The 25,002-nt window shown below is 46.1% G+C and overlaps 2 protein-coding genes across 7 annotated transcripts in view; both read left to right on the top strand.

Moving 5' to 3' along the window:
- LOC125770330 (RYamide receptor) overlaps nt 1-25,002 on the top strand; it is a 98,861-nt gene that overhangs the window by 52,708 nt on the left and 21,151 nt on the right. The window lies entirely within an intron of this gene.
- On the top strand, nt 22,264-24,951 carry LOC125770400 (probable H/ACA ribonucleoprotein complex subunit 1). The gene is made up of 2 exons (XM_049439908.1): nt 22,264-22,754; nt 23,452-24,951. Exons 1-2 carry the CDS (start codon nt 22,523-22,525, stop codon nt 24,099-24,101), a joined length of 882 nt encoding a protein of 293 aa, XP_049295865.1. The 5' UTR covers nt 22,264-22,522; the 3' UTR covers nt 24,102-24,951.

Below are 25,002 nucleotides of genomic sequence, written 5' to 3' on the forward strand. Positions count from 1 at the left end.
CACTCGAATCGTAATGATGCTTGTGGCACACTGTCGCATCTTTTTTTTCGGTTTAACAGAAGGTCTTCTTTACCGAAATCCGCTACTAATCGTCCGTAAACGAGTTATGGTGAAGATCGTTTTTTTTCTTCTTTCTGTCACTACCATGCGGACTGCTTCGTCCGCCAGCTGCGAGATCGAACAATTTACGGCCAAAAACTTCAACATCGCAAGGCCTAGAGAAAGGCGGGAAAGGGAGAAGCGGGGCAACCATTTTCATTTTCTTCTGAAGTAGGTAAAGCGTTAGGCGTCATTAAATGTCGCTCAGCGGATGCCAAATCATCCACTCGAGTACGCTGCATTACGCTGCGCTTGTGTCTTGGAATTCTCTTTTCCTTTGCTTTGTGGTTTTTGCCCCGAAGGTGGCAGCGGTATGGAGGGGGGCAGTTAAACGAAACCCATCTGAAAGATGGTTGTAGCGAGTGTAAGTGTGAAATGTCGAAAAAAAAAAAAAACCACCCGGATACGAAAAGACACTAACGAGAACGCAATCGATGAACGGATTTGATTTGAGCCGCAATGGTACCGTTTTTATCCATCAGATGGCGCTGCTGCGGGGAAGACTTATTGGAACGGTATGGGGTTTTTATTTTGGTTGATGGTTGTGACATGTTGGCATGGTTTACTCATGTCTGTGTCGCACATGTCGCACAGAGAGAGAGAGAGAGAGAGAGAGAGAGAGAGAGAGAGAGAGAGAGAGAGAGAGAGAGAGAGAGAGAGAGAGAGAGAGAGAGAGAGAGGGAAAAGGAGATCAACTCCCTCCTCCAGGGGAAAGTCCTCCCGGGGATATTCATGTATCCCGGTCAGGTGCACCTGACGCACGTCACGCAAGTCTGCAGCGTACGCATTTCAGCCGCAACGCGAACGATGTTATGTGATGTAAATTGAAATGGATCACCATCGTCAATTGAGAATTCCTTCTTTTCCCCCCGGGGAGGGAAATTATATCCCGTATCCCGTCAGGACATTGCGCACAACGTATGCGATGCCGTAGTAGTCAGGTGGCTGCTACTATTACAGGCTGTTGGTCACAAACTCGATGCCTCGATGGAATGCCTCGTACGTGTGAGAAGCGTGTAATACGGTATCGTATTCCAATTCTGGCCCGGTTGCGAGAATTATGAACTTATGTGAAGGGGGGGTATTGAACACAGTCGACACAACCTTCAAACCGTGTAGCCGCTTGGATGTGTTGCATATTTATGGCTTAATGGTACTACGGGCATGGCAATCGAAAAAGCCACTTAATAATGCCCCGATTGATGCGTATGATTACGTCCCAGAAGAAATACGGTGGGAGTCGTAATAGTATAGAAAGAAAAACTTCTCCTCCATAAGTTCCACTCAGCGGGCAGCGCTTATCAGCATCCTCTGCCGTTGATAGCTCAAGCTTTACGAGGACAAATATCGAGCCGGACCGTGGCTTACATAGGAGAGAAAGGTCTTCTGCAGCACCTGCAGCATACGAGAGGATTCTATTTTTTTATGTTGTAACATCGGCTATAAAATTACTGCAATTATCGAATGATGTAATGACGGGTCGCAACCCATCCCTTCGCCTCCTGTAAGCAATGATCGTCTGCGGATTAAATCAGTTCTTCACCAAAAATATAAAAATAACACCCCGATGACGGTCGTGCACTTTTTGTGGCGCTGTGGATGTGAAAAGGTCACCGTCAGTGACGGTGAATCCCGGCTGATGGCCTTTGAAGTTTGGTTCGATCACCATCACCAACGCTCATTAACCTTCTCCTGTTTCGTGAAGTGTTTGAGTCGCTGTGATTTCATTGGTGGTTTTGCTGTACGATACACTTTTTTGTGTGTGCTACATATCAGTAACGGGTGTCGATCACGTATCGTCGCGCACGTGCCCAAGATGAGCGTTGGACGACTTACCCGGTTGTGGAGAAAAAGCTTTTGTGGAGTTTCTTTTTTGGGGACGAAATTGAAGGCCAGAACAGGACAGAATAGAAATACTAACCGGGTTGTTTGCTTAGCACCAAGCTGAAGTGGATCCATTTCACCAATTACTCTCGTCCATTGTCTATGTAGTGGCGATGTAGTGTTGGGATGCTTCACTTTTGTATAATGTTACAAGGAACGGAAGAATCCTCAAAATAATCGAGCTTAATTGTATCCGGCTGCAAACCCCAAAACGGGATCACCTTTCGCAAAATCTGGGTCAGACACTCCAATCGCCAAGATGGCTGGTTGGCTGGTGGCAAAATCATGTTTGAATGTCCAATTACCTCAGTGTCTGCATCGAGGACGACCAAACGAGCTTATGATGTGTGTTTTCGACTAGTTTCGACTGGAAATCGTGTGTCATCCCCCATTTGCCAGATGGAAGGTTGCCTTATGTGAGCGATCATGCTTCACCTTAGATTTGAAGTAAGTAATTCTTCAACGTTGCTTCTTCAAACGGGTTGACACTGCAATGAAAGCTTGATATGTGAGATGACGTACTTGGACATACTGCTGCTTTTAGCTGGAATGGAGATTTAATGGAATTTAATAGCGAGACACGTTTGGACCCTATTTGGAAGTGACGTTTGGAACTTCCGGACCAAAAGTTACGTCTAACGTGAGAATTATTTCTTGAAGATACTCCAATACAGGAATGCAGCATCATAATGTGGTTGTTTCGTTACCTTTCTTTTTGTGTTTTGAATTGCATTATATCTTAGTATCTCTACCATGCGACGATGTACTGGAGATTTTTTTTTTCATGCAGTTCGTACCGCACGCGAACCTTGTACGTGTGAACATCACGTTGGGAACATCAGTAGATCTTCCCCCCCAAAAAAAAAGAAGAAGGAAAATCTGAATTTGAAATCTTTCTCTAACGAATTGTGTACAGATTTCAACACCCTAAAGAAAATTCCCCCCCCCCCCCCCCCCCCCAAGATGAAAAGCGATTGTATAGAAGAAAATGAACAAATTAAAACAATAAAACCTAACCTTACAAAATGCATCACATCGGGGAGGATAGATGTCCGTTTGGGTGGAGCAGTAGTTTAATTACTACTATGCTAGCAGCTGCGAACAGGATTGCACATCGCGATGGGATGGGAGGAAAAACACATCCTTGCCTTGAAGTTCGTAAACTCCCGGTGAGCCTGAGGTCAGTTGTGAAGTAGTGCAAAAAGCTTCAACCATTCGCGTGTATCTACTAGTAGCATTTTTGAGCTTCTAGCGTCTTGTTACAGCGTACCTTCACAAGCACACAGTTTGTTAGGAAAAATGGCCAACAAATTTCCACTTGCAGCCATATTTGCTCCCCCGCCTTCCCCCCCCCACCCGGAGGGCAAACGCTTTCATTCGCCTCACTTATGTATGTGTATTTTGTTTTTATGCTTCCCAAGCAATCGCGGTACACACTAGGCAAAAGCCAATGAAAATTAAATTAAACCACACATTCCACCTTTCCCAAACCAAGGGTTCGGTCTGCTCGGTTTGGCCACGTTATTCACGCATTAATATTCATTTCATAGCAAAAGGTGTTACATCCCGTGTGCCCATCTTCACTCTCTCGTGCGGTTTTTTTTTGTTGCTGTTGCTCCCTCTCGGGGTTTTCCATGGTGGTGTTACAGGCGAGTTACAAGATGCAGCTTAACCGGGCACAATTGGCACAACACAAACACTACCACCCGGCACCGGTCTCTCGGTGTGGTGCTTGTTTTGTTTCAGATTATGCTGCAATCGTTTGGTGCTGCTACTTGGGCTGAAGTACTTCGCTTACAGTGCAGCACCACCACCAAAACGGAACCCATGTAAACGCAACGTGGAAACACGTTAAGCGTTTTGCCCGGTGAAATAATGAGACGCTCTACTCCCGGCATGGATTTAGGGTGTAGAGCAAGGTGGTTTTCAGGTTGGGAAGTTAAACCACGAAAGAAAAGGCAAATGAGTTGAATAGCTCTCTCCAAAAAAAAAAAGACTCATTTCCCTTCCCTTGTTTGGAGGATGTCTTGCCGGGTTTTTCGAGGTGTCTCGGTCCATGCACGATTAATCCTCAGCATCGTTGCATCGCGCACCATCTTAAACCACATTGGAAAACTGTACGAGCGCCACTTGCGCTGCTTGCATAAGACACCCGTATTCATTTCCCCAGTGTTTTTTTGAGGAGGGAAGGGGGGGGGGGGTTGGAAGAGGGGAGGGAGATCACATCATCATCAGTAGAAGCTCCATTCATCAACTTCACACACAAGAAACAAAAAAAAAATAGCCGAGAGAAATAAAATCTGGGAGCGGGATATTGGCAGGCATCTTTGTCTTGAGGTTTGTTTTCCAACAAAATTACTGACGTACCTGCTTATCGCGATGAGTGTCCGCTCGGGAACTACTCGACGATGAGGCTAAGCTATTGAAGATACGGCAAACGATGGTACGCAGTCTAAACTGCATGTGGTTTGTATCGGAGAGATCCTTCTCACCTCAACATTACCGAAGGTGTCTCCACCGTTTAGAGCTGGAATAGAAATTGTAACAAATCTTCGTTCCCATCATCTTCAAAAACTCGGGATTTGGTTTATTTTTCGGAACCCATCGTCCAACAAGAAGCGGACCAATTATATGTACATCTTGTACGCCCCTATCCGTCCCTTAACTTAACACCCCACATCTTCCAAGCAAAACGTTCAAGTACCCGGCCGGTGGTACATCTTTACCGCGGTAAACAATTCGTAATTAAAAACGCGCAACAATAATAATGAAAAGTGAAGCTAACAAAACGGTACCTAGGTACTTGGTACGAAACACCACACTTGCCCGGACGGTGCTCCGGGCGGGGAGAAATACCGAAATTGCGCTCCATTAGTATGGCACGGAGCTGGTCTCCCTTTATTTTTTGTCTTGCCAGAAGAAAACAATCCCTACAGGGGGAATGAAGCCGACAGCAGCTCTACTTATCAGTTTGCTCCACCACACACGTGGGTACAATGTCCGAAGTCCAAGTGGCGCTTTAACTGCAACACTTTGCCTGCAACTCGCGCTAAGTAGGAGTCTTAACACACTCTCTCCGTACCATTTTGGGAACGGTAACTGTAGCATCATCCGTTAGGTAATCTAACCGTTTACGATGGTGGATCTTCAACTTATCTTCATGCATTTATTCAACTAGCCAAGTGTTTTCGTAGTTTCGGAATTGAAAGTCTTTCACAATTTCTCTGTCGTTGCTAACATATTACAAGTTCTAGATGTGGGTTTTTGCCACAAGGTATTTCCCCAACATTTCCATATAAATTAAAGATTTCATACCGGAGGGAGTTTGTTCTCCACCAAGATCCGACAATCATTTCCCGACACTGGAGAGTAATGCAATCCCTTGGTTTACCCTCTACGTGCCAGGATGTGCCAATTAAGGGTGTGTTTTGTGCGTGTCCCATGCTGCATGGGAAATGAACGCACTTTTCTTTTTGTTTTCTTTTTTCGCAAAACTTGTCGACTTGTCGACAAAAGTTCATAGGTTGAGGTTACGCAAAATCCAAACTGGGTTTGGCTCCATTCGTTACGGACTGAATTTTCGGTGTGCTTGTTTGCGGGTTTATTTTTTGATTAAGCGTTTCGTACAAAAGGTGAATCGATTTGATTTCCCTTTCCTTTTTTTTCTCCTTTCCATTTGTCAGTCAGTTGGGTGGGTTTTTTGTTTGGTCGAAAAATGTGATTGTTGTTTAAATTAATCGATTCATTTGTTTGCCTAACTGTAGATTTATTTAATTAAATGTTTTTTTCACAATAAAGCAAGAAACCATCACACTCAAATACAAAAACTTAATTATATATTTGATTTTTCTTTTAATCATTATTTCTTTTTTTATGTACCTTTTCTTAAATAGTTTTACAATTTTATTGTTACTTACATTCTTATTACCATTTTTATCATTTTTTATTTGTTTTATTTTAATGCTTCATTATTTCCTTATTTTCTTTTCTCTTCTCTTCTTTTTGTGTATCGTTTTGTATTTATTTTTGCATTTTTTTTGTTTATTCATGTTATTTCCTTCATTTACATTCTTTACTGCTTCATTTATCATATTTAATAAGGTGGAAAATCGCTTGTATTCATTCCTTGGAGCTTAATGTGGGACATATTAAAAAAGCGAAAAAAGCGTTTTTTTTTAAATCAACCGATTATACGTGTTGTTTCACTTGTATCAGCAATCTTGGACATACCGAGCTGGCATTGGCAAGATGTCGGCAAAACATCTGAACACGACCGCCTTAAAGCCTTGTGGTTTAAAGGCAGGGAGTGAATGAGATTTTCGTTCCACGCAGCTTACCGAAACAAAACCAAGCAGACGCACAGATTAATTTACTCCCTGTTAATGCCATCTTCCACCACACTCGTGCCGACGGCGTGTTCGATTGCCAATTTCTTTCATTCTGACCTGTTTTGTTTCATTAAATCCACCAATGTTGATAGTCATCTGTCTGGCGTCGTTGCACTGTGTCTTGCCATCCTCACTCTCGCTGTGTTACAATGCTTGAGGCAGTGAAGAAGCAGAAGAAAAAAACAAATGCATCATTTACCACTTTTTGCTATTTGTTTTGGATCTTCCTGTTGGGCAGGTTGAATTTAACGTTTTTCTTTTTTGGCGGTTGTTGGCAGTTCGCTCTTCTCATGCATGAACGTCCAACACGGTTTGCGAACCTTTGCTGTGGATTACCTTTTATTGTTTTGTTCAGCTTACCTCCACTTAAAGATCAACGCCCCGAAAAAGGGACGCAATAGGGCGCCAGCATCGATCGCCAGCAAAACAAAATAGACGAGAGTTGGCACTGATGTACACCCGTCCAGCATAAAGGATGAGAAAATCGAATCGGACAAGTGGTTAATGGTACGAAATGACTCTGCCAAACAGACGATAATAATGTGCCGCGATGCAGATTCTGATTTAACCCTTTTGTGACCAGGCTGTCAAGGTTGTATTGGTACAGGGACGGAGGGCCTGCTCAATCGCTGTCAGCGATGAATGGATCTCTACCTGCCAGGTGCGGCTATTAAAATGTTAAAATGCTGCACCACACGCAATCATGACCTGTGCCGCTCATCTGCTCCGGGCAAGTACGCAACACGGACCGGAATCGGTTACGAGGTGATTACAGCTTTAGCTACACCATTCTTCGTTTGAGGGTTTTTATTTTGGGATGTTTTTTGTTGTGCAGTGCGAAACTTCCGGTGACCTCCACACTAACGTGTACCTAGTCAGGTTTTAATCAATCCAGGGCTGAAGTTGCAAAACTCCTGACGTGTTGTTGAGGAGCAACCTTAAATCTCATCAACGAAAGTAAGTCGTTTTGTAACGATTTGCTGAGATACAAAGTTTACCATCAAATAAAAAAAAGAATAAGAAAAAGAAAAAGAAAAAGAAGGAACTTTCGCCACCGAGCATCGGAACGTGAGGCAGACAAGCGTAACCAGAGTTGCCAGACATTGCACCGGAGATGAGATTCTATCGTTGTTTTGTCACACGACACAGTTCTGGAGGATCTGGGGAATTCGTTCCAGTTCAATTCTTGTTCTTCCAGAGTTCGTTTTTTGGTGTCTTCGTCTTTAGAGCGTCACTTGCTTGTTGGTAGAAATCTTCGCCTCGAGTTAGTCTTAAATTCTTGAGGAAAGTTACTCCCAACCCCCGGAGGGCACTGCCATATCTCCCGGTGTACTTGTTGGTTTGGAAAGATTCCGACACCAAAGAATGCATCTCGAGGCGTGAGGCGAATCCCCCGGATGTCTGGGTGTGGCAATCACGTGGAACAGCAATTTTCACGCGCAAGAACGGGAATGTACGGCAGTCGCTAGGGGGTATAACACAATAAGGTTCAATCGAGAGCAGCAATTAGCAAGCAATCTTTCCTGCACCGGAGTCTCCACTTTTTTATTGCGTGTTGATTGCACCAGACGGAAATGCAAACTAATTTTGCAAACTTATCGACACTTTGCTTCTGCTTCGTGGGCAATGTGCTGCATTCCGACGGTTTCGCCACACTTCGCCTGCTGTTGACAAAACGTGCCATCCAGTGGGGAACGACAAACCGAGGGGATAATTAATCATCTAACCGAGCGCAATGTTTGAAGTGATCGAAGTGTTTCGGTGTATTTTTGTTTATCCCAACAGCACATCCTTGAGACTTCTCGGGAGCATGACAAACGGCTTTTTGGGGTTTTGTGGTTATGGACAGATAATCGAGGCTGTACAGTGACCTACGCCTACGCCACAGATCTATCGCATTGGCACCGTGTTTTGTTTGCTTCTAACGCACGGCAGGGGGCGCTATTGCGCCTGTCAGGTGCAGACGCAACGCGTACCAGGCAAGCATCTTTCAAGATTGATTATGTCATAAATCGGTGAAGATCGGGCGCAAAAATTCCTGCGGTTTTTTTCCCCGTTGTTGTACTCGTCCCCGAGCGATGGGCCTCGGATTGACATAGATTTTTTCCCCTTCCTACCTTCACTCCTCTCACTTTTCCGGCTCGCCGTGGGTTTTTCCTTTCCTCCCGTTTTTCCTTCAATGGTCGATTTGCTAACCATTGATTTATGACACCTTTGGAATCCATGTCAATCCGGACCAATCAGCTGCAGGTGGTAAAAAAGTAAACGGGAAACCCCTTTTAGAAGGAAGCAGCAACAAACGATGGGGAGAGACAGTTTTTAGCACCATCTCCATACAGGTAAGCTACACCGTCCAGAAGGTTGGTTAGTTTCTGCATGATGCAACAGATCCAGCATTAGGATGCAATTCATCCCTTTCTCTCTCTCTCTCGCTCCCCTCATCGTTTAGACACGATGTTGCAGTTAATTGAATTTTAAATGATTACTAAATGCTTGCACACTCACACGGTTTGTTTGTGTGATGCGATTGTACGATTTTTGCATAATCGAACAGATGAGGAGGGCTTCTTTTTATTATTCTTTTTTTGTTTTTTGGAACGGGTTGGGAAGCAAAACTAAAGGGAAAGGATTTGTTTTTTATGGCCGGCGGCTTAAAGAGCAAAAGGGCAGTACACCAAAAGGGGGAAGAAACCGGGTGTAGAATGGAAATAGAAAGTCATCACGCTGCGATGATGCGAATGTTTCATTTTCAATGTTTTCTGTCCATGAATTATGTGTCCGTGCGGATGTTTTAATAAATAATGAAATCGGATATATTACGTCGAGTTTTTCTTTTTCGATTTTTCGTATAGAGGAAAATTGATTTACTACTTTATGTTGCATCACTATTGGACTAGAGAGAAGGCTTTTTAGCTTCTTTTTATAATGTGTTGTTCTTTTTCTGTACTATTTTAATGCATATTATCCGTGCCCATCGGGACTCGGCCCCTGCCGGATAAGCGAATATCACGGATAATAGGCACAACTCGTTTTTATTGATAAGTGCTAGTGTTTAGTGTGTAATGGGTGGACTTTTTTCTTCTAAAGCAAGATGTTAATTTTCTTAGTTAATTTTTGGTCGAACTTGAGCCAATTGTATCATTTCCTATTGAGGCTTATATTTCTTGCTCATCATTGGTTTTGTAGTTAATATGTCAGTTCGCTTTTGGAACTGTCATTTCCAAGCTGCACGGATAATGGGACAGCCGGATAAAAGGTACCCGGATAATCGACGCTCCACTGTATTATAAAGTTAATTGTTGTTCTATGAATTACTACAATTACAGGGTTACCAACAAATGTTCTTTCTTAAAATTTAAGAAAAAAATTTAAACTTAAAAAATAATGTGATAAAAAGAGATAGACTTTTGTAAAAGCTTAATTATCAGATTCGAGACCAAAACAAAAGATACGTCAAACTTTCATCAAGAAAAAAAACCTTAGTATCAATCAATATCATTCATTCTAACCACCTACCGCTTGATCTTTGCTTCTCCTTGCGGTTAAAACTCTGGACCAATAGAGTGGGCTTGGGAGGATGGGGATAAGAGGGAAAAGGGTGAGTTACGAGCCCTGTAACGGCCTCCAGTCATTACGAACCCTGTAACCCAGTTGAATTTGCGCATTAAATCGCTTGCTGCGGCGACACATAAAGAAAACCGGAGCCACAAATTAATCGGTGGCGAAAAATCCATCCTCGGCGTAGTTCGGAGGGTCCGTGGGAAGGGGAGGGGGAGAGGGAGGTTGAAGGGAAGGGAAGTGGTTGTGCTTGCTGTTGTTTTCTTACCGTTTATTACCGCTGTCTCGCAATTTCACAGCCGACCAGAGTGGGCCAGTAACAAACAATCACGAAACTTACCCCCCGGCAGGGGGGGGGGGGGATTGGGAGGGGTGGGAGGACGTCACTTAAAACGTCAGTGGCGGTGTGTTTCTACGTTTTGCGCTGGTGCGTAGTAGTTTCCGCCGTCAGGGGTATTTTTTTTATATGCAAGTATTAAATTCGCTCCGCAAACAAATGGGCTTCCCCGCATATTCGTCATAACAGTGTGCGAGAAAGGAATGAGAAAAAAAAATATACGCACACACATAAATTGTTTCCCCCCCAAAAAAGTTTTTGGGGGGAAATGGCAAAATAAAAAAAAAAAATAAAACAAAAGAAGTACTTTGATCAGGTGGTGCGGAAGAGAAAGCAGTGAAAAACCCTGTTTGCGATAGTACAAGAAAAAAAAAACCGATATGAGAATGTTCGGGAAAAAGGATCTCCGTTACCCCTGACGTTATCGTTATCGGGTCGAATCAGTTGACTTACGTGACATTAGGGGGCCTGGAAATGCAAAATCAAAAGTAGCAATAAAAAAATGCTTCCCCGGACGCTAAGGCAACGGTTGTGGTGCAGGATTAAAGCAGACTGATGGTGAGACGGATTAATTAAAGTTTTTTTTTCTTCCTTCCTTTAATCGATGCCAAAAAGGGTTTTGTGTTTTTTGGGCCTCGGTGTACAGATTTGCGCTTCAACTTTCTTTGCTGCTGCTGCTTCACGGAAACGCCGTTGTGAAGTGCCGATTTTCCATTCCGAAATCCAAAAATGTTCCATCAACGGGGGGGAGCAGCGTGGCACAGGGCGGGTGAACAAACTTTTCACCGTTCCGTGGAGTTGCTTACTTCACATTAGTTAAATTGGATGGTTCGAACAGTCCGGTCCCCATTCCGGATGGCTTCCGTAATTTTTGCCTTCGCCAGCAACGCCATCATCATCATCATTACAATACCGCGCGCTGATTTTGTCGACTGTTTCTAACTGGGCCTAACGATTCAACGCCGACAAAACGCACCGAACGCATCGCCAACGCTGGCGCCATTTTACTACTAATGAGCGGCCAGGTACGCGTCTAGCAGAAAGCCAACTACCAGCACAACTACTGTTAATTGACAGCTTTAGTCTGTCTGTTCCTGTGTGCGTGTGTGTGTGCGATGTACAATAAGCGAAAATCGTAACTAATCGCATGTGTCTCGTTTGCTGACCGATTACTTAATATGTTTATCTTTCCATGCGTGCGGAATGCTTTTGTCATTCGCGCTGACAAAGCTGTCAAATGATCGAAATGTCAAACGATGGAATGACAGTAGTAGCGTTAGTAGTGGTAATAGTACATTTAAATTCTTAAGCATTCCACAAACGCACAAAGCATGTCTTTTCAATGTTTCTTAACCTCAAAAAAAAAAGATTTGTGACGGTTTTTTTTTTGCGTCATATTGTTGCTATTGCCATTGTGTTGATTACGATCTTATGGATCAAATTTTTGCAAAGAAAAGCGTCCCCCTCCCCCCCCCCCCCCCTATTTAAGCGGCCCCTAATCCATAGAGAATAAACTTTGTTTGGTTCGCTTGAGCACCACCGTTCCCCGGGTGGCTTCCGTCCTCGCGGCGTTTTTCCCCTCCACGGGGAGAGGAGGCGGACGGGGTGCGGGTTTTGGACACTTCAATTCCATCCGGACAATGGACCGTCCAATGGAAGGCTTTCGCCTATTGCGTTTTCCAATTTCATGTACGCGCTCTTTCGCGTACGCGGGGACGTCTTATTTTCTCCTCGCCCTCTCCTCGCGTTCATTTAATCTTCCCATTTTTATTTTCCAACCTCCGCTTTGCCGCCCCTCCCCAACAAAGTCTCTAATTCCCATGTCCGATCCGGTATGCACGCTGTGGTTTCATTCTTCTCCTGCTCTCAATTACCTTGGGCTGACATTAAGAAAAGAAGAAGGAAAAAAGCACGGTTTGTCTGGGAATGGACGGGTATCTTCCCCGGGGTTCGGCACCATTCGGCAGGCACCGTCTTTAGGGCCTACGTCCGCGTACCGGGCGGGTCAGCAAGAAGGCCCTCCGTCAACCCGCCGTCCTGCGCTGCGTCTCCTCTTCCCTGTTCACATCACGTAATCAAACGCAAGGCCCATTTGCGGACAAACGAGGTAGGCATCACTTTTACTTTTGTTTGCTAACTGCCTACGTTCGCTAGCCGTTCAGCTGCCATATAATGTGCTGCTCTGGGCCTCCATTGCTCGCTACGTTTCCTACGACTTAGGTTGTGTACAGATTTTTTTTTGCTTCTGTCGCTTCGCCCTATTGGCGGACTATTATTGGTGAAATAGTCAGATTTAGTTGTCGCACAACCGCCACCGCCGATGTGATGATGGTACGTATCAGGGCGGCTGGCGTAAAAAAAAGAGCCATCACATGCGGCGGTGTGGAGGTGTTGAGCATCGCGTACGGATGGACAAAATTCGCCGATACGATGATCAAGCCACAGTAGGTAAACATAAATTTTTGCCCCGCTAGCCACAATTACGCAATAAGATACATCGGACCAAAAACCGGGCTCCGGACTGTTGTTGCGGATCAATCAAGAATGGGACCCGACTTAACGACTTTGCCATCGTATTACCCCGTCCGACCCGTTTGCACGATAGGAGGATGCATTCCGTGGATGATCCTCGGTCATACGCGATGCGTTTCGGAGTAGCGTGGTCGGTCGTTATTGCTCAATTTCAGGCCCATTATCTAACCGTACAGAAGTACATGTTCGCTCCTTCTTTTGGACCCGGATCGATACGATTGATGAGCGAACGCTGGATGACAGGCAGTTATTTGCAAACGTTCTTGGTTCGCGTAACGTCTTTAAACGTGCATCAGCCGCAGGTGACAGCTAACAAACGATGGGAAGAAGTTGATACACTGTCACTTGATACACTGTGTGTACTTTGTGTAACCGGTTCACAACACGTTTGACACAGAGCATGCTTGTCTGTTCAATGTTGAATAAACGGATCTTCATTGTGGGACATATTAGTGATGGGTAAATTCAACAAAAAACGGAATCACTTCCGAGTGACTCCATAAATTTTGGAAGCGGCACCGGAAGGTAGGTGCAATACTCCGAAGTCGGAACCGTACGGAGCCGTCCAGAGCCGTTCGGAGCCGTCCAGAGTCGTCCGGAGCCGTCCGGAGATAGCGGCTGCGACAGCTCCGGACGGCTCCGACGACTCCGACGGCTCCGGACGACTCCTGCTGCCGACTAGCGGCTCCAGACGGCTCTGGGCGGCTCCGGAAGGCTCCGGACGGCCCCGGACGACTTTGGCGGCTCCGACGACTCCGGACGGCACCCGACGGCTCCAGGCGGAATCGTGGTTTTAACCTAGCCGGAATCGGAGCCGTAGTTGCTATGCTCGGACGCGGTTCGGAGCCGTGGGTGCGATTCCGAGAACCCATCACTAGTACATATTGCGGGCAAAAGTTTCGCGTGCTCTCATTCGGCATTCTTCAAGCGTAGAATATTTCTAAGAATTGGATAAAGTACGCAAAGAAAATACTTGAATGAGTTCGCTCCGGGAGCTTTTATCAGCGGTGTTTCCTTTATTTTTGTGTATGAAAGAAGAAAGTTAATTTTGGAACCGAGTTATACGGGAACTGTTATACTTAAAATTAATTGATATTATTGATGTACATGAAATGATCAGCAATAAATAAATATTGCTCCTCATTGACCATTTAATGGAAGCAATTTGTTTGTAAAGGCAAGAGTAATGATTATATTACTTTTAATAAAACTGTTATACAGGGGTGACCCGGTGGTATATGTGATAAACGGCGCTGGTCCACACGGCAGGACTGGGATTCAAATCCCATCCGGACCGTCTCCCCGTAGTATGGACTGACTATCCTGCTACGTGGTAAAATAAGTCTTGATATGGCCAGGCTGTTCTAACCGAGCAAAAAACAACTGTTATACTGTTATACTGTAAGCAAAACAAAGGACGTTTTTAGGACGAACTAATTCCAGAGTACCGCGCTTGGAACAAAATATATATTCTATTTCCGAAAATTCACCCAAAAATGGATACGAAAGGCATGGAACCTGTACTGCAACTTCAACTGCACCTTGTTTGTTTAAATTTCCCTTTTTTCCCTTGCGGATGGTGTGTGAGTTTTGATGTTTAGTGTTTTGTTGTTGTTTTGCACTCTCTCTCTCTCCCATTTACTTTGGTGTCGGCACCAAAAGTCAACATGTCTACCGCATGCCCCCGGCGGGGGGAGAACCTCCTCTATGTTAACAAGCACCTTTGGCCCTTGTTTGTCAAACATTGTGCATCGTGGCGCAAACCAACCGTCCCGACGGTGAATCAATCTGGCAAGATTCGTTGTTTATTTACGCGCTTTATACTGGGGACGGAGGAACGTGGCAAAAGGGAATTGATGGCCGAGGTGTGGCCGTACAATCAAACCACTCTTCGTTGCTTCCGATACTGCCTGTCTATTTTGAGCATGACTTCTGTTTTAAACTTTTTGACAATTTTTTTTGGGGGAGAGAGGAAGTAAGCTTTTTCAAGGTTTGTTCTGGTGAAACAAGCGAATCGATTTTGCAGTGCCGGGGAAGCATCCTATTCGATATTGGCAATTTGCACGCGCCCACGACACACGCCGGTTTCCTCCAAACAAAACCGGTAGTCCTTTTGATGTCGTTGTCGAGTAATCAAGGTTAAAGATCAAACGGGGATGGCGCCCGTGAGGTGAACGGTCCCATTCCCCGATGTGGCCCATCGCAAAAACCCATCAATGAAGCCCGGGACCTGGGATCTCGGTTGAGTGATTTATGAATTTTTCCATACCGATGCGTTATACGGTAAAAAGGTGGTGGTTGGTACACTGGCTTGCTGACGTCTTGACACTTGTCATGCCGGGCCGGGTAGAGAGCACACGACACGCACCGTTCAAATCATCACGCGATGAAAGCGTTTTAGTCAGTTTAGCAGCTGCCTTCTTCACATCGGACCACAGCACGAACACACTGGCTGATTGACTTTCGACGCAACCCCGACGCACCTCGTCCGCACCATACGCGCCGGATGACACCTGATGAGTTCATTCTCATCATCATTCGGTGGTGATGACAGGCGTTTATGGCACTGCAACCGTCCGTTGGTTGCAACTGGGGCAGCAGCGGGACGTGCCTGAACTGGGCAATCGTCGATCGTTGTGCTGTCATCTAAATCAGTCCACAGGCGGACTATACTACCGAGAGAAGCGTGGCAATCTCGCTTCGCACTACATTGTTGTAGTAAACGGTAGACGGGTGTCAACCAATAGGTTTGACCTATCGATAAATCAGCGTGTGGTATCGTGCCTCGCTAGTGCTAGAATTAGACACATATGACTCTTGTCGGAATAGCCGAAGGGTGAAGCGTTGGTTTTGGGCGGTTTGGGCACAGATCCGCAAACGCTCCGAACGCACACACCCCGGAGGTGTACAACTTTTCTGCCACATCCTAAAGGAATGGAGCTCACGAACGCGAACGCGTAGAGCGCTAGACCTCGTTGCATAATGGTGCTGCTGGGAAGGATGTACAGGCAATGGCGCGTACCACCTTTAATTCGATTTTGATCGCAACAATGTGCGGCAGATAATTGTGTGTATCGAAGGATGGAAGAGCAAACTAGCAAAGAAGAGCTTAAACACAACTTGCTGTCGAAACCGTCTGCAAACGCGGGGCCAGACAAAGACGCACCGGAGGTGTCTATGACAAAAAAGGGGAAACATGGAGCGTTCGTTTCCCATGATATTTGTACGCGGGGTTTCGGGCGTAACCTCCATCTCCTACTCGGTTGCGTTACTAAACACAACATCAAACTAAGTGTTTCCTTTACACCGCCGAAATGGGAAAATCGGAGCACACACAAATGTGTGTCTGCTTCTCTCTTTTTTTAAATTTTGGTGTCCATTTAAGTGGACAAAGCATACCATTTGGAACCGCGACATCATTCAAACTCATCTTCTCAACAAAAAACGGATATTGCTTGAAATGTTAACGCTGTTGATTAATCGTAGGGCTTTTGCGTGCAATAGTACACAGGTTTGTTGTGCAATGGGCTTTTTGGTAGGATTTTTGGAATCTTGGGGTCGTAACTGAAGTACATTTCAAACTTTTAGGAACTCCACGATATTTCTGTGAGTTGTTTTTGCGGTGTTTTGAGAAGGATATCACTTCAAAAAAAGAAAGAAATATGAAGATTTTAGAAAACCCAAGAATTCTTCAATGTCCTCAATGTTTTTGGTGAAAGCTTGTGAAAGTTCCAAGGTTTCCCAAATATTCAACTAGATCTTCTTCAATAATCTACTGAGCACGCTGGAACACCTAGACGAAAGATTTCTTTGTATATTTCCTTTACATAACCTAAAAAATACATACTTCAAGAAATTCTTCATATGTCAAACTTCAACAACTAACAAAAGGAAAGAGGTTGTAGACATTTCAGGTATGTTGATGTCTTTCTTTTCTGTAAGATCTCCAAATTTTCTTGGGGCGTGATCGGTCCCATAATCGAAAAATCCAATTTGCGTTTCAACCGTTCCCGGCATGACCCGTAACAACCGTACATAATCCGAAATTGGATGTGTTGTTCACGGATCACCGCTGATCCGTGGATACCTGATACCTGTTTGCGCGGTACTGCGGATGCAAGATCGGATTGCGCACCGGTGACATCACACACGCATTACGCACCCATACACCTTCCTGCAGCAGGTTTAGGTGATCAGTAATTATCCTCTCGAATCATCCCCACTGGGGAATGGGTTGTGATCGGGGGTCCTGCTGTGCCTCGTGAAGGGTAGCGCTATAGCCGGGCGAAGATTCCGCTACTGATGGCTGTACCAGCAAATCGGTCAAAGGTGAGCCGGCCTGGACAGCCTTCATCGTACGAGGTGGTTGATTTTTCCCATTCCTCGAAGTCGAAAGTCCTTTACCTTACCAGCACAGGGTGAAAGGCACTGCGTGCGCGGGTTGCGCAACACACGGATACGGACAGCATACCGTACCCCGGTGCTTGCTCTTCGAGAACGGTGCCCGGGATGCGATACGATCCCTTGGACGGGTTACTGGTTTTTTTTTCTTCGTTGTTTCGTATCTTCCCTTTGTTGGTTTATTTCTGCCGCGGAACCTCCAAAAGCACTCTCACCTTACACTGCCAGGCGTAATTCTACAGTGCATCATTGGCTGCAGCGGTACGACTTCCTGGAAGACGAGCTCGATAACCGCTTTCGCTAACCATATGAAGACATATTCTTGTTTTTGCTTCCCCACACTCCGTTAAGCTTTTCTTCCCGGTTTTTTTTTTGTTGCTTCCCTTCGTGCCTTTTCCTCCCTCCTTCCACTCCCCCTCCGCTTCCACTTGTCACATCGGCACGCCACATGAAAAGCCACTTTGCTTTCCCGGGCGAACGAGTGTGCAGAAAGCACGAAAAGGTTATCTAACGGGCCGTGGAATGGAGGAGCTTCTTCACGTGCTGTTTTCAAGCTACACTAATCCGACCTTACCGATGGCTGTACGGCGCCTACGGATAGTTCGCCACGGATAGATATTTCGTGCGCTGCATTTGATTTGCACAATGTTCCGCCATGCGTGCCGCCTCGTAGGCAGTAGGCGTCAATTTTGCACCCATCCTGTCCACGCGATTACACCCTCCTTCCCTCCCATCCCCTCCCCTTCCCGAAATGTAACACGTCGCCCAGTAAGAGCGTAATCACGTTTCCGGTTCGGCGTTTGACACTTGCTCGATAAACGATGACGTATGACATTCGGTTGTTGCACATCTACCATCGGCCGATAAACGACATCGCGAGACTCCCGGGGTCCATCGCAGCAAAAGCTCCAATCTGTCCATTGGGCAACAGGTTTCGTGGTCGTGGCTAGGCTACAATTGCTTTGTTGCGATGCAGCGTCTGCATCACTCTAGAAGCTGCACAAAATTAGCACATTTGAAGAAGAGGGATGAAGGGGGGGGAGAGGGGGTTAAGGAGGGGAGGAGGAGGGCAATTGCAACCTGGTTTCATAATCCAGACCTCCTCCTCCCAAAAGGAAAGGAAAGCACTCCCTTCCCCCCCCCCCTCTCCTCCTCCTCCTCCTCCTTCTCCTCCTCCTCCTCCTCCTCCTCCTCCTCCTCCTCCTCCTCCTCTTCCTCCTCCTCCTCCTTCTCCTTCTCCTCCTCCTCCTCCTCCTCCTCCACCCCACGCCCCAACAGGAAGCTTGAACGGCCCCATCCGGGACAGGGTGTGCGTGATGTACAAATTGGCGAGTGCCGCCCGACCGGATCCGGTCAAGATGTTTGATACGGGCGGCGGCGCAGTGGGCGACGTAGGCTTTAGATTGGTAAATCACCGATTTCTTTCACCGAATAATAACCACGAACCGAAGCGGCCGGTCCCTGATGCGACATTGTCACTCGTCACTACTCGTACACGCGACCCAAAACCGGGCGCAAAGATCGGCCAACTGCTAAAGTGAAAGTGCACGAAACCAAGAAATAAAAAATAAAAAAACGCAACTGTCTGGTCGGCGGAAATTGGTGCACAACAACAACAACAAGAAGAGAAAAAAAAATGGAAAGGAAATAAGTACTGCACGCAAATCTACAAGCGAGAAATTTTTAAATAAAAGACACTCCCTCCACCCCCACACCAACCTCTCTCTCCCCCCACCCTCCCCCTTTCCTCGTGACCTTCCCACTAGAGTGTCGCGTCCGGCGTAACGTCTTTGCAGTTCAATTAGCGTACGCTTAATATGTTCCGAATATCTTCAGTTTTAGCAAAAAAAAAAAAACCGTACACGACATGACTTCATCCGCTGTGGCACAGCGCAACAGGCGAGAGTTTTGATGTGATTATGGCACCGTAAACTTTAGCTCCAGACGTGTTGTACGCATCGGTGCAACGTTGTCCTGCCACAACCTGGGCCAGATACTGAGGTCATCCTGAGATATCCGTTACACATCCCGTTCCTCTTCTGTGTAATTTTGCTTTTGTTTCATACCTTATTCCGGTTACCGTTTTTTTTTCTTCGCTCCCCGATCAAAGTGATGGTTGCTGTTCCGTTTTCACTTTCTGTTCCATTTTTGTTTGTGTTTCGTTGTTTCCTTCCATTCTACTTTCAACCCCTTTTCGGGGGTTTTAAATCATGCTGGATCGATTTTTTTTGTTAAATTTTTTGCTCTTTCTTTTTCTTTTCCTTTTTGTGTTTTTTTTTCTCCAATCGATCCTTCCGCCCGGGTGGTTCGCAATGAGAATGCGTTACCATTCACATCGCCCCGAAATCAGAATGCTGTACGCAGGGTTTTGCGGCTTGCTTTGTTTTCGGTTCGTACGCTTCGTTTTGTTCCTTCGCGCGGCATTTGCCACTTGACGCTACCACCGACCGCTCATAAAGTCTCGGCTCCGGTTGCGCTGTTTTGCGCCACCGTGTCTACCGGTGCGCGTGCCACGTAACCATCTGTGGCTGAGAATATGAGGCGAGAAGATAAACATCTTAGCACGCGCTTCGCAAACATAAACCGCCGGAGGCGCCAGTGATGAGATGTCTCGTTAGAGAGCAGCCGGCACCGGGTCCGGCTACCGTGTCTACCGTAACGACCCGGGTGCGCATTAATTAGCTAAACAGACAGTAAAGCATATGCCATAAATATAAATATTTAGACTGCAGCGCGCTGTGCAAAGAGTGCGCGTTTAGTGCGGCTGCCTACATTGTAGCTAACTTGCGCGAGATGCATTCGTTGACTGAACGAAGCGTTTGACAGTGTGAACATCATAAAGCTTCGATCGTAAATGTTTTTTTTTGTGAGCCTTGTTTAATAGCAAGGAAAACAATTTAATACACTATCGGACAAATCGCATCGGATTTTTTTTTCATTTTTTAAAGCTTTCCATATTTATTGATTGAGTCAATTGAGTGAATTTTTGAAGATTTGTGATCTGATCTGCGCTTTGAAAACTGATATAATTTCTTGCAACCTACTAAACTGGGTCGTTTAGTAGTGTTTATTCATTTCACTCATGTGGATGAACCACAATTGCTATAATCTATAAATATTCATGAAAATTAGTTTCGTTTATACTACCTGGTTGACGTGTTATTTCAGTTTTCAATACGTTAGACACACCTCAGGCGCGTTACAGTTTTAAAAACACTGTATCTTTATTATCGCTTTATGATTCTTTTCCTAAATATTCCTTAATTCCTAAATATTGACTTAACTTTAGAAAAAAAATACAAATAATTATTAAAAAAAATCACAAAACCTTTTCTCAATTTTCCACGTAATTGCGTTACGTCATGAAAAATGTATGGAGAAAAAAAAAGTTGTAATGAACAGATCATCAAGAAGTAATGTATTTGCAGCAATTTTTCTTCTTTCAAACAAAAAACCAAAACTCCTTAACCCACAAAGTGTCACTTTCCGGACCGTTGTTGTTTGGTGAAGTGAAAAATAGGCCAGATGAAATAATCGTTAACAATAAAAGAAAACAAAAAACTTTTCCAACAAAAAAAAACCTAAACAAAACGAACTGATGCACCGCTGAAGAACTCATCTTCAATGTGCCGAAAGAAAGAAAAAAAAAACATTCACAAACACACCGACTCGCAGTCACGCAAGTCACCTGAAGTGGAAGCTTCTATTTTTATCGCGCGTACCGCGCGAACACCGCATGTCTGGGCGAAGACATGGCTTTATTTATTAAACTGCTTCACCTTGGGGGCCCGCTGCCGTTTGCCACCTTGCTCGCCCGGTTCATCGGTTCAACGGACGAGAAGGCTGGGCGCCAGCACACTTCACCGCTGCTGGATGCGAGAAGCGTTGCGAGTCATATGCTTCCCTTTCGCTTTCATTTGGCTGTTACCTCTCTCTCTCCCTCTCTCCCTCTCTCTCTCTCTCTCTCTCTCTCTCTTTCTCTCTCTCTCTAGCATTATATCTTTCTCGCGTTGGTATAGCTATAAGCACCAAGATCGTTAATTCCCACCGTTAAGGTGAACTTTGGTGCCGTGACCAGGATCATCATGATCTTTTCCCTTCTCGATTCCCCTACACGATGGGCACCGCTCATCGCCCGGTATGAGCGGTGTGGGCTGATGCCTCCCTGTACCAAGCAGATAAATCCCATCTTCATAGATTGTCGAGTTTTGGTACGAAACACCATCCACAACTCCACTTACTTTCATTCTCTCTCTTTCCCGCTCGCCGGACCGTACGCTCCTTGTCGTGCACACACACACACACCTGCTTGTGCAAGGTGGTTCGCACGTTCACTTTCGTTCGTTCTGGTCGGTCCGAATGCTGCGCCGGATCACAATACACCCCTTCATCTGCTCGCGTTTTGGGTGGAGTTTTGTACGTGCATACCGTTGCCATCGTACGCACCATCTCTTTCGCTCCCGTTGTTATTGTCGACTCTGCAGCATCCCCGATGAACGAAAGTTCATTTCGCGAACGATCGTTGTACCGTTGCCGATGAGATTTTGCTTCCTTCCTTACCCTCCCCGCCCGCGCTCTCCCCCATCTTGTCCTACTCACCCCCCCCGGGGGTGGGGATGCCGGCTCCCACATCTTGGGGCGGTCACGAGGAGAAGTTCACTTTTCATTTCACTACCAGCCGCATCATCTTTCCCTCCACACATACCACAAAACACAAAGTGTTTTTCGGCGGTACCCGTACCAGCAAAGGAAGCATGCTGTGGAAGCGAAACGGCAGAAACCGGGCGCATCAGCATCATACACCTTGGTCGGGGCACACGGGGGTAATAAAATGAAGCGAAAGAAAAAATCATCGCACCGGGATACCACCGCGCGCGGGACACTCGCACGATTGTTGTTGCAATGGGGTACGCTTCACTCGCACTCTGTGCCCGGTGGTGGATGATGGTTTTTGTTGTTGTTTTGCTTCTTTCTCTTCTTGCTTTGTTGCCGATGATGCCTTTTGCCTACCACCGGTGGTCGGGTGCGTCTGGTGGTAACCGAGCATTAAAAAGGGTATAAATTGCATCTACCGCAGCAAACGGATCATCAGTGAAGCATTTGCATCGATCAAACTAAGAAGCATCCAGTCGGCAGCAGCTTACCTAGTCGGTGGTGCAGTTTTCCGTTGTGTTCGCTTTGCCGTACGCAGCTTAGTAATAGTAGCTCCACACTGACCCACCCCCCCAAAGCGCCGTCGTAAAAGGACTTGGATCCTTGCAACAAAAACAAAAAAACAATCGAAATTACAAAACCGAGCGTACGAAATCTAGCAAAAGACAGAATGAAGACGTTTGTGCTGTTGAGCTGTTGTTTGGTACTGGCTTCCGCCCGACCGGAAGCAGGATACTCATACAATCGTCCATCAACTGGCGGCTCGCACGGTGGTGGTGGTGGTGGCGGCGGCTACTCGTCCGGCGGTGGTTCCTTCACATCCGGCGGCGGTGGCGGATACAGCGGCGGCTTCTCATCCGGTGCCGGTGCTAGCTTCGGTGGCAGTGCAGGAGGATTTGGAGGTGTGTGTGCAATCCTTTAGTAGGCTAGAACGCGTGGTTAGACCGGAGTGCTTGACAGGAGTGTTTGTGGCTAGTGCGACCCGTGTGTGACCCGAGTGCTCGTGTAGGTGCGTGTGCGCGTGTATGAACAGTGTGTTGACTTCTTGTGTGAACAAAAAAACGCGCCTCCGTACATGAGTGCATTCTATCCTTACGGAGGGGGCCAAAAGTGTTTTGTGGGTGTGGGGCTCCATCACCACACCGTCATACGCACGTCACGTACTGCACCTGTACTGCCTTGTTTCGCATGGTCCGCATCCAGTCAACACATTCGCAATCAATCAAACACGCCCCGGCATCAAAAACGCATCGCAAAAAACAAAAGACTTCCGTGATGTAAAAAACAAGCGACGAACCCGAAATTTTGGGTGAAATTGCAGTTTTTATGTAGTTTTTGAGTAGTTTAGGACGTTTTTTTATATAAAACGATGTAATGGAACGTTTCCAGTAGTAGCTGAACCCCGTTCAGTAGTAGTTGACGTTCGTCCTTGCAAAAAGGATTCAAAAAGGAAAAACTTCACATGGGCGGATATTGTATATCGTCCGGTTGCGTCCAATATTTTTTTTTTCTATATTACTTTTTGTTGCAAAAAAATGTTATCCTTTTTGTTCATCCTTCACAAAACTCCCCTTCCCCCGTTCAAAAATTTTACCCCAGGATCGTCGTTCAGCTCGAGTGGTGCCGGTAGCTTCGGCGGTGGTGTAAGCAGCTTCGGCGGTGGCAGCAGCTTCGGCGGCGGTTCGTTCGGCGGCGGCTCCCAGCAGGCCATCATCCAGAAGCACATCTACGTGCATGTGCCACCGCCAGAGCCGGAGGAGGTGCGCGTGCAGCGCCCGATCCAGCTGGCTGCCCCGCAGAAACACTACAAGATCATCTTCATCAAGGCACCGTCGGCGCCGTCGTACCAGGCCCCGCAGATCCCGATCCAGCCCCAGAACGAGGAGAAGACGCTCGTGTACGTGCTGGTGAAGAAACCGGACGAGCAGCAGGACATTGTCATCCCGACGCCGGCACCGACCCAGCCCAGCAAGCCGGAGGTATACTTCATCAAGTACAAGACGCAGAAGGAATCGTCCGGCGGTGTGTCGTCCGGTGGATACGCGAGTGCGGGCGGTTTCGGTGGCGATCTCGGCGGTGGACTCGTTGGCGGTGGATTGGGCGGTGGCGACCTCGGCGGCCATGGTTCGCTGGTCGGCGGTGATCTCGGCGGACACGGCGGACATGGTGGTGACCTCGGCGGACATGGTTCGGGTGCTTCCGCACCGGCCGCCCAGTACGGTCCACCTGGCAAGTCCGGCCCGTACTAGGTGCTTTGTTTGCTGCACTCGGCATAAAAAAGGAAACACGCACACAAACACGCAAACACACAACGGGACCACGTAGCTAGTCGTAACCATCACACTGTAAATGTCCCTTTCTGGGTTTTCCCTTCATCAGTGCGTACCGCTTCGAAAGCAAACAAACACTCTCTCTCTCTTTCTTGCTCTGTTTTCTCTCTCACTTCCGGTTTTCCCATCTTTTCCATTTTCTCAATTCTGTGATCGATTTCGGAGCCTTCTGGGCAGCACCTTTGTATATAGTCTCTAGCCATTTTCCGCACTGTTTAGCGACCATCGCTATTCAGATTCTTTATCGAAACGCCTTTTTTCTATTGTGCTGTGTGTGTGTGTGCATCTGCAGTGACTTTCTTACCGATCCAGGCAAGAAGTGTCAGTACGGATGAACATCCCCAAAAGGCGACGAACCCGACGCAAATTGAACGGAAAGCGATGTAACGAGATCGGAGTGAGGGAGAAGTATATTTCGGCGCGCCACTAATAGAGAAACACCGGAAAGGGAATTGAAACACGCGTCCCCATCACGCCCTTTTGCCAACCTCTCTTTGAAAAAAAAACATCCGAGTGAAAAAACAAATCTCCGCCGAATTCTTAATAACGTGTTAAGGAAAATGTTTTTTGTTTTGTTTTTTTTTAGTTGTCTTTATTGTTTGACATATTTGTCTTCCCTTTTTTCCCCCCTATTTAGGTTTAAGTGTATTGTTAACTACTCACTACGTTAATTTTTGTACTTCTCGTTTTTCAAAATGCAAATTAAAAAAAAAACAACGGTGACAAATTTTGAAAAAACGAATCCTATTTTTTCTCTTTTTTTTGAGGGTGGGAGGATGTGTGTCTGTGTCTTTTTTCTTATATTTTTATTTTTAATTTG

The sequence above is a fragment of the Anopheles funestus genome, chromosome X (genome assembly GCF_943734845.2).
Source record: "Anopheles funestus chromosome X, idAnoFuneDA-416_04, whole genome shotgun sequence".
Classification (NCBI taxonomy): Eukaryota; Metazoa; Arthropoda; class Insecta; order Diptera; family Culicidae; genus Anopheles; species Anopheles funestus.

Coding starts and splice junctions, on each gene's coding strand:
- LOC125770400 (XM_049439908.1), top strand. CDS start 22,523: ATGAAGACGTTTGTGCTGTTGAGCTGTTGTTTGGTACTGGCTTCCGCC. Junction 22,755..23,451: donor CAGTGCAGGAGGATTTGGAG/GTGTGTGTGCAA, acceptor ATTTTACCCCAG/GATCGTCGTTCAGCTCGAGT.